This window comes from Rosa chinensis, chromosome 4 (assembly GCF_002994745.2).
Source record: "Rosa chinensis cultivar Old Blush chromosome 4, RchiOBHm-V2, whole genome shotgun sequence".
In the NCBI taxonomy this organism is placed as follows: Eukaryota; Viridiplantae; Streptophyta; class Magnoliopsida; order Rosales; family Rosaceae; genus Rosa; species Rosa chinensis.
In genome coordinates, this window is record NC_037091.1 from 6,073,415 (window position 1) to 6,083,016 (window position 9,602).

General features: G+C 36.3%; 1 protein-coding gene across 4 annotated transcripts; it reads left to right on the forward strand.

Moving 5' to 3' along the window:
- Nucleotides 1-370: 370 nt before the first annotated feature.
- LOC112197661 (CWF19-like protein 2) lies at nucleotides 371-7,586 on the forward strand. Of its 4 annotated transcripts, none has more exons than XM_024338422.2 (11): nucleotides 371-716; nucleotides 1,959-2,054; nucleotides 2,145-2,559; nucleotides 2,642-2,787; nucleotides 3,486-3,683; nucleotides 3,771-3,929; nucleotides 4,069-4,446; nucleotides 4,925-5,004; nucleotides 5,451-5,814; nucleotides 6,226-6,438; nucleotides 6,779-7,586. In XM_024338422.2, the coding sequence occupies exons 2-11, from the start codon at nucleotides 2,010-2,012 to the stop codon at nucleotides 7,112-7,114; spliced, it is 2,334 nt and encodes a 777-aa protein (XP_024194190.1). In that variant the 5' UTR covers nucleotides 371-716; nucleotides 1,959-2,009; the 3' UTR covers nucleotides 7,115-7,586. The 4 variants fall into 4 exon arrangements, with proteins under 4 accessions (XP_024194190.1, XP_024194191.1, XP_024194187.1 ...); XM_024338423.2 differs by having other exon boundaries at nucleotides 3,489-3,683; XM_024338419.2 differs by having other exon boundaries at nucleotides 372-716; nucleotides 3,480-3,683.
- Nucleotides 7,587-9,602: the final 2,016 nt, after the last annotated feature.

Sequence of the window (9,602 nt, forward strand, 5' to 3'; positions counted from 1 at the left end):
TCAAAAGCAGCTAAAATAGAGAGTACTGATACAGACGTATTTCTAAAGTGGCTAGCTAAAATGACTTTTGAGCTACTTTGGCTAAAATTTGACTAAAAAATGGCATTGCTAAAGATGCTCTAAGAGCTTGAGGTATCGAAGTTCATAGCAACTTTTTGTTGGGGTACTGCTATTAACGAACATTGGTCGGTAAAAGTGTTTTACCAATGTCTTGGAGTATTTGTACACCCCACAAAGATTGGGATTACGAAGTTGTCTTCAACATAATTCTCCGTTATCTCCATATATGGAGCCCCGACCCATAACCCACAGTCATGCCCAAGGCCCAGACACCCAGACCCACTTTATAAATTCACAATAATTTGAGGGGTTCTGGGTTTTCTTTTTCATTCTTCTCTCAGGCACAGGGAAAAGCCCCCGCCTTTTTTAACGATTCCAACTCCGGCAGCTAACGGAAGTGTTACCCCCACGCCTGACCCCTCTAATGTGCACCGCCGCCGCCGTCTCCGTTAAACCCAACCGCCGTTAGGGCTCTTCTTCACTATCCCCAGTTTCCCCAATCAGCAATCCCTTCATTACGTCTTCGATCCAAGCCCCAATCCCAAATCCGCAACCTCCTTCAAATTACTGGGCTGCTTCTTCTTCTCAGAATAGCTCAACTTTTCGGTTAAGGTTCGAGTCTTTACAAAATTCTGCGTCTTTCAAACTTGGATTCGGTAATTTCTGCTCTAATTTTTTTTCAAGGATTTATTTGTGAGCTTAGAGAAGTTTAGAAAGAAGAGACTATGAAATTCTAGGGTTTTTGTTTTAGGAACCTGCAAATATTCCACACTCGAAGATTTGATTCTCATGTTTACTAGTTAGTTTGATCAATGAACAGTTACTGATATCAATTTGGAAGAAAAATGGAGTATATATATGAAGATTTGTTGCCTCAGTATCTGAAACTATAGCCCTTTTTTTTATGGCTTAGTGTAGTGAAGAGGAGTCTGCTTTGTGTATCTGTCACTCTGTTATTGTTTTCACTTTGCTGTGATTCTTTATGTATGTGTTATATTGTGTCACGAGTTTTTTTTTTTCGTTTTTAGAACTAAATACAATTGGGTTCTAATACAATGTTCTTAATATATAAGTTACTAGGATCAAGTGGACTATCTATTTTCATCCCTGAAACGCCAATTGTTGGCCTCCTTGTGTCAAAACCACCCAAAATTTATGTGTCATGCCTTTGGCACCCATTAAGATCAGATAGTTAGTTGATTGAAATTGGATCTTTATAGTCTCATTTTGGTATACCCCAGTAGTTGAGTTACAGGACCAGAGATAAGTCGGGGTATCCTCCTTATGTTGTTGTTGATGCAGTTACGACTTGGAAAAATGATAGAAGTGGCCATCTGCTCCATTCGGGATTTACACATAAGTTTAAGAGCAATATGAATTATATTCAGATGATTTGTGGTGTCTGTTTTGTTTTTGTTGTCCCAATAGGTGTGTTAGTTTTACAGTGGAAAAATTGTTTTGTTAGATTTTGGTGTGAAAATGGCCCCAGACACAAGTCAGGTATCCGACTTATGTGGTAGTTGATGCAGTTGCGTGTCTTTTTAGACATGAAATGGTAGTATTGTTCATGATTTGGTTGTTATGACTGAAGGTTAATTTGTACAGGAAAATGGGTGTTTGTTTGGTTTATTAATGAGTTTAAGATATTTATAAGTTGACCAGATTAAGTCAAGTATTCATATTATCTGGTGCTTGATATGGTTACAAATCTGGAAAATTAGTAAGTGCTCGTTACTAAAAGATGTAATGTAGGATGGAAAACTCAATCAATCTCTGGGTTTGGGTTTTATTCCCAAGTTCAATTTCTAGAATGAGATTATTGAGTCACATCTTTGAAGAGTAACATATGTTGAAATGGTATTTTAGCAAATACTGATGCTTTTGGGGGTTGTCTGCAGGTCGTTTGATTGTACCTACCTTCTCCAAATTGTAGCCATTTGTAAATAATCATGCTTGCTGGAGTGAAGTTCATACCTCGAGACCAGATTGATAAAGTAAAGACTATTCTTCTTTTGTTTTGTTTCACAAATCATGATTTATTTATTTAAAGAGTTGATTAATTGTATTTCCATTACTGTTAACAGGATGAGAATTTGAATGCTTCTGCAAAAAAGAAACAGAAGAAGAGCTCAGGTAATAAGAAGGGTAAGCGTAGGAGGGAAAGGAGTTCTGGATATAGTAGTTCGGATGGTGAAGAGCTTGAGAGAATAAAGAAGGGATCTAAAAAAAAGTGGTATTCATCGGATGAGTACTCATCATCATCATATTCTTCGGGAAATGAAAGCGAGGAAAGTTCTGACCAAGATAGAAAGAAGCATCTGAATAAGAAAAAGAAGAGATCGAGTAGCAGTAGAAAAGATTATAGTTCAGAAGATCTTTCATCTGCTTCTGATAGTTATTCTGATAGGAAAGACAAGCGCAAGAAGAGAAGCCGAAAAGATGGAAAGAAAAAGAGTAGAGATAGAGGTCAGGGTGGCATGGAGGATGATGAATATTCTGGTAAGTAATCTTTCTCTTCTTTCCAAAATTTTCTAACTTAATGATAGGGTATTGATCATGTTAATGTTTTTCCTCCATATAGACGGTGGTAAAGGAACTAGTACGGTGAAAGATGGGGAAATTGTGAGGAAGAAAATTGGGTTGGAGTGGATGCTTAGACCTGAAGGAAAAGAGAGAACACCTACTATTACTGTCGAGGACCAACCAAAAGAAACTCCAGTTGAAGAGGTATGCATTTATTTCGCTAGGCGAGCTTTTAATCTTTGTAGTTCTAGTATATGACTTGGGCTTCTGTTGAATTTATTATATGGCAACTATATCCTTGTTTGCTTTGGCTGGTCTTAATATAAATGTAGAAACAGAGTTTATGTACTCAAGAACCATATATTTGTAACCTTATCCTAAATTCTTTGGCTGTAGGCTTGTGGGTTATGTTTTGGTCAGATAAATCTGGAATTAATTTAATTTGAGGGTGCAGATCAGCAATGCATTTCTCCTTAACTATGTCATCTTGTTCTACTCACATGGCCACTTCTGTCAAAGCGTTAATAAAAGTTAGTTATTATTTGGTCCAACTAAATATGTTATTGTTAGTGACGCTGTTACCTTTCAAGTTCAAGGATTTCAGGGTCATCTTGAAAACCTAAATTCTTAGCTACCCAATTTTGTTAATATGAGTTGGTTGTTTTGTTTATAAACTTATTACTTTGTGGAGTTGTATGCATATGGACTCTGCTATTGGCAACATACAGTACTTATCCCTTCCAGCTTGTGCTCAAATGGTGGGGAAATTGTATGTTCTTGTGGGATATTTTGGTGAAATGTTATTCTTGCCAGTAACAAATTTCTATGATTATGTTTGTGTTCTTTCAACTTTGTAATATTGTGCTATTGCTTACCCAATAATTTCTGCGTTTTAGACAAAGAAGGTCAATCCTAGGGAATTAAATCCATATTTTAAGGATGAGGGAAGTGGTTATCCAGAAGACAATGATGAACCTAAAGCTGGTGGGGACCGACTTTTACCTTCCTCTGTTGTTGGGGATGGAGGTGCAAGTTGGAGACTTAAAGCATTGAAGCGGGCAAAAGAGCAAGCAACTCGAGAAGGACAAGGGCTCCACGAGGTATGCTATCTTTGCCTTCTAGGTTTTAGCAAGTATCACAATCCACATTCTTCTGTTGTTAATGAATTGGAAGTTGGCATTTTACAGGTTGTTGAGGAGCGTTGGGGTTCTCTCGGTAAACTAGCGGCCTCTTTGGGATCAAATAAAGCAGCCCCATCTCGTGCTCATCTACATGCAATACAAAGTAGAAAGAAAGGGGTGAGTGAGGAACAGCAGCCAGGTTCCAACAATGTCACAGATAAGAAGGTATATGGGAATAACCGAGAGCTTTTTATTTCTTGGAAAGTTTATAACGGTGAAATGTGAAGTAAAGTTTATAAGCCATATGTTAGGTAATAGGCAATGTTGCGGTCTTTCTTACAAGCTACATGTATGTGGCTACCAGGACACTAGCCGGCCCTACCTAAAGGATGTATCAATCCGACATCCCAAAATGAAGGAGCCTAAAGTTCAAGGTTCTTTATCCTGGGGAAAGCAAAAGGGTCAAAAGAGTCGGGATGTCTCTACCAAGGACTCTGCTCTTCTAGCAGATGCAGTGTCTAGCATAAACAGGTTTTCCAATGATGGAAGCTTCCTGAGTGAACTTATTCGTAAGCAGACTAATGATTCTAGGAATCCTGTTAACGAAAATGTACTCGACACGAGAAAACCCAGCGAAGCCAGTACTGCTTCCCCTAAGGGTGAACTGAGTGCAAACCAGTTGGCAGCTAAGGCTTTTCAGCTTCGTATGAAAGGGAAGCATGAAGAAGCTGAAGAACTTCTGGTAAGACACATGCATGCAGCTTGATATGCTTTAAGCTAGTGTTTTAGTGGATTGATAAACCATAATGTGTCATCAACATTTGATGTGAAAACCTTAGTTTCTTTAGCAACTTGGAATAAAAATGACATCCAATCTCTGGTGCACTGAAAATGCTCTTCTGCAGTTAAGCTATTTGGTCTTATCTTTGTGCAGGAACTGTACTTTCCTTTGTTCACCTGTTTCTTTCTTCATAGTATTAATGCACCATTCACTTGCTTGACTTACACCCTACTGGTTTTATATGCATCTATTTAGTTGAAAAGTGATCCTTATGCTCACCTATTGGGATACTGTAATTATTTTCTTATAACCATTACAATATGTTACTCCACATGTTTGACAAATCAAAAAGGTTTGATTTGGAAAGACACTCATTTGAAAACATCAAGATTTTCTTTGTTTCTTTCAGTAATTAATTGACCTTTTTTTGGGTTTATAGAAAGAAGTAGAAAACCTAAAGGCAAAGCAGGGTGGTGGAGATAATCCGATGAGACCACAATATGAAAGAGGTACAAACAGGTAATGCTGCTTCTCCTTGCTTTGAATAATGCAGTTTGGGAGGATTCTCTAGTTTATAAAAAGAATTCATATAGTGAAAGCAGTACTTCTGGAAACAAGGGCCTGCAAGCTCCGAGTGATGTACTGTTGTAGGTTCTCTTTGCAGTTCCTGTAAAGGAGTGTTCAAACATTGTTCTGTTTCCTGTCATGTTTACCCCTCTGTTAATATGCCACAATTCCCCAAGAATTCATCGAGTTATAAAAAGGAACTGTACTGCAATGTAGTATTCCTAGAACAAACCTGGTCAACTCTTTTGGGTTCTGTTTGCATTGTTAAAAGGACTGCTAACCATTTCTTTGATTGCCTATGCACTTAACCATTTCAATGGGCTTTTTTTGTTCCTCCGTATTTTCATATATAAATGTTGGTTGGTATGTTTGTTCTTATAAGAGATCCTTTTATCTAGATATGCTATGCAGGATATGTCTCTTCGTCAAAAGAAAAAGGATGATGATGGTGACATGCATCTAGCTCAAAAGATAATGCAGAACAAAAAATATAGTATATCTGGTCAGGCAGATGATGAATACGACTTTGATGATGGTCCAATCAGAAAGTCTAAAAAGAAGCAGGGAAGTGATGATCGCAAGGTCACCCAGAAGAACACATTTGCAAATCGTTTCTCCATTCAGCAAGAACGCTGCCTTTTCTGCTTTGAAAATCCAAAGAGACCAGCGCATCTGGTTGTGGCAATTGGAAATTATTCATATTTGATGTTGCCACAGCAGAAGCCTGTTGTGGATGGTCATTGCTACATTTTGCCGATGCAGGTAAGCTGGATCTAGTTGCTTCTCTTGCCTTATTTCATTTTTCTAGTCCTTTGATAGGTAGCTGTAGCCATTCTTCTTCTTCTTCTCCTCCTCCTTTATTTATTTATAATTGTACCAGAAGGATTATCATTTACCAAATATGAGGGCATTATAAGTATATGATCTTCATCCAAATAAAAAAGGGTTAATACTTAATATAACCTATTCAGTGATTATAAATAAGTGAACAGTATCACTTCTGTAAAAAGGGTTAATTTGTGCTAAATTTGTCCACATTGTTTGGAAAGGATGGTGACTTGTCTCAATCTAATGTGAAATATCAAATTTGATCTCATAACTAGGGGTTGTAATCTTAGTCTATTCTTTTCTGTGCACATGTTGTTTGACTCCAATCTATATAATTCTCAACAGCATGTACCAGCCACAAGAACTCTTGATGATCATGTGTGGGAAGAAATTCGAAATTTCAAGAAATGCCTTATTATGATGTTTGCGAAGCAAGAGAAGGATGTTGTCTTCCTTGAAACAGTGATGGGGTTAGCTCAACAGCGCCGCCACTGTATAATTGAGTGTATTCCTTTGCCCCAGGATATAGCTAAAGATGCTCCCTTATATTTTAAAAAGGTAAATGGTTATTATTTCCTCTAAAAGGCATTGAGTTTCTGCTGTTTGTTTTGAAAAGGCTTTGTTCATTCTTCTTCTGGAAATTCATCATATCATTCATTCCTTGTTTTGTGGAACATTATGAAGCAAGTTAATCATCTTTTATATACCATAAATATGATAGTATGAATTAAATCTCAAATATACACATACATGAGCACACCCTGTGTGTTGATTTTCTTAGGTTCTCAATCTTCTTTATGAATGTGCTGAATGGATATGTGATTCATATCTTAATCTATTGCTGTATTTACAGTCTCTGATTTTACTTTCTGTGAATTTGAAAATAAAAATCTGTCAGGCAATTGATGAAGCTGAAGATGAGTGGAGTCAACACAATGCCAAAAAACTTATTGATACAAGCATAAAGGGATTGCGAGGTTCAGTTCCAGCTAATTTTCCATATTTTCACGTGGAGTTTGGTTTAAAGAAGGGGTTTGTCCACGTGATTGATGATGAGACACAGTTCAATAGCAGCCTTGGCCTGAATGTTATAAGAGGCATGCTAGAGTTGCCTGCAGAAGACATGCATCGCCGTGGACGATATGAGCCAGTGGAAGCGCAAAAGCAAGCCGTTAAGAGGTTTGATCAAGATTGGGCGCCGTTTGACTGGACAAAACAGCTTCATCAATCCTAATGATCCTCATCATTTTTGATATGGATTGCCACTTGGATTTCTTCACATGGATTGATCTTGCATCTCATTAAAGGATAGACACCTGTACCGTATTTAAAGCGTTGGAAAGAGATGGTTCATTGGAGCTTCAAGTACTCACAAGGGAACAATCAATGTACTGTATTGGCTATGCATTGGAAAGATAGATCACATGCCTGCTTAATTTTGTAGAAGAATAAGGTTAAATGTAATTACAAAATGAAGAGTGAAATTCTTTGTTTGGTCAAAACCTTTTTCACGTTGATGATAAGGAACCTCCTCAGTTGCTGGCTTGCTGCTAGTCAATATAAAAAGTTTAAATCAAAAATGAAAATTGTGCCGCAAGATGAAAGACATATCTACAAGATGGAATATTCATATTCTTATTGTAGCACTTCATCCAATTTTTTTATATTTTTTTATAAATGTATATTAACTGTGGTTGTCCACATAATTATTTTGGAGTTCTTTTGTAATATTCATTAGTTAGTATCTCCGTGATGTGATACTAAGGAAGTTTGTGAGTGATCATCAACTAATCTAACTTTATGTGACTACTAACCTAAAATATGAGTGGTCATCAATTGCGCTCTTCGTATTCTTTCTTTCTAACAAGCAATAACAAAAAAAAAAAACAAATTTTATTAGATTTTGTTTTTTTTACTAGGGTTTTTCCTGTGGCGCCGTTTGACTAGGGTTGTTTGAGTTTCATAGGGTTTTTCCACCTCAATTGCTTGGACAGTACGCAGACACCTCTCATATATATATACCTATGAGATGACTGCTGAGAACAAATTAGGGTTCATTTTATTTCTTTATACAAAGAGATGACTGCTGAGATCAAGAGGGTTATGGAAAAGTCTCTCTCTCTCTCTCTACAGTCACTCCTTGTATAAAGTGATGCACTGAATCCCTCTGAAGTTAGTTGGGCACTTGATTTTTACAACAGCTTCGATCAGATCCCACTTCATCGTTAACTGGAATCTTTTTTTTTTCTTTCTTTTCTTTTGCTGTTCTTTTCTTCTTAGTCTAGCTAAAATGAAGATGTATGGGGTTGAATTCATGAAAGCCTTGTGTTGGTGATCTTTGAATATATAATTTTTATTTCAGTGAACATGAGGGTTTTTTGTATGAGCTGTGTCCCATAGATCTTATACATGCTATCGCTTGGTTAGGTATAGGCAATCCGGTTTACGATTCCAGTCTAATATATTGGTTGATATCAATGTTATTGATCTACTTATCCTAAACATATTGTTGGTTTTCATTTGAGTCGGATTTTGGCCGTTGGAGCAAGTTTTCTCAGCTGGCATGGCCGTGGGTTAGCGGCGATAGCATGTAGCGTATGCTTCTCCTCCAACCTGATGCTTAGCCTGAGCAGGGTTTTGTTTTCCTATTTGTTTTCTGATTTATGTTTTCAGAAATAATTTTTTAAAATTATTTTCAGAAACGTTATTATGTTAAAAAAAGTCAGAGATGACACTTAAAGTGACATCAATTTCAAGAAGAAGCAAATAATGACTTAATCCTTATTTATAGAGACCTTATAATGGTTGAATCATAAGCACTATGTAACTTATATATTACATGGAATATATATAAATTTAGCGAATTATTAGCATTTTGTTTTTAAGTTGGGACTGACTAAAAATATTATTTAATTAAAATTATTAATTTATTAAAAATTAAATTATTAAAACTTACTGTACATATTTGGACCCGAGTATGTCTATTATAGTAGGCCAATAGGGAACGAAACTATAGTCCCACATAAGACATAACATTACTAATAATTTTTAGAGTAGGCCATTGTTGATTGCGCTCGGCTGCTTGCCATTAAGGACTTAAACAAAACACATGGCTCTCCTGCATTTGCTTGTGTGATCATTTTTGTTCTCTCGTGCATCACAACCCTACGTCACTCCGACACAATAATTTTTCCATGCTATGATTAGTTATTGATGGCCCTGCCAATTAATTTTCTTTTTATGAAACTACATATATTTTTTTTTTACTTTTTACTTTTTACAAAGACAACCTGCGATAATAATAAAAAATCTCTAAATTATTATGAATGTATGATATCTCTATGGTGTCCGTGTCAGTGCCTGTGCCGGTCAATAATTTTTTTACAATCAAATTAGTAAAATTTTAAGTGGTTTTGTCTCTTTACATTAATTTTAGAGATTTTTTTTTTTCACCTTATTTTTTTTTTCCACTTACTTACGTGTGTGTGTGTGTATATATATATATATATATATATATATTTTTTTTTTTTTTTATCAAAAGAATTCATTAATCAAAAAACAGATTACATCAAGGAATATATAGTGGCCTCATTAAACCCACCACAAACCAGTTGGGAAGAGTACCACACTCCAACTAAATCTCAAGTACTAGACTTCATCAACTAGGATTAGTAAGAGCCACTTCGGAGTCATTTGCCACCAATATGTAGGAAAAGGAATGG

Bases quoted from the DNA above. Each gene is read 5' to 3' on its own strand.
- LOC112197661 (XM_024338419.2), top strand. From the start codon at position 2,010: ATGCTTGCTGGAGTGAAGTTCATACCTCGAGACCAGATTGATAAA. The intron at 2,055-2,144 runs GTAAAGACTATT...TACTGTTAACAG, and splicing joins CTCGAGACCAGATTGATAAA to GATGAGAATTTGAATGCTTC. The intron at 2,788-3,479 runs GTATGCATTTAT...TCTGCGTTTTAG, and splicing joins AAGAAACTCCAGTTGAAGAG to ACAAAGAAGGTCAATCCTAG.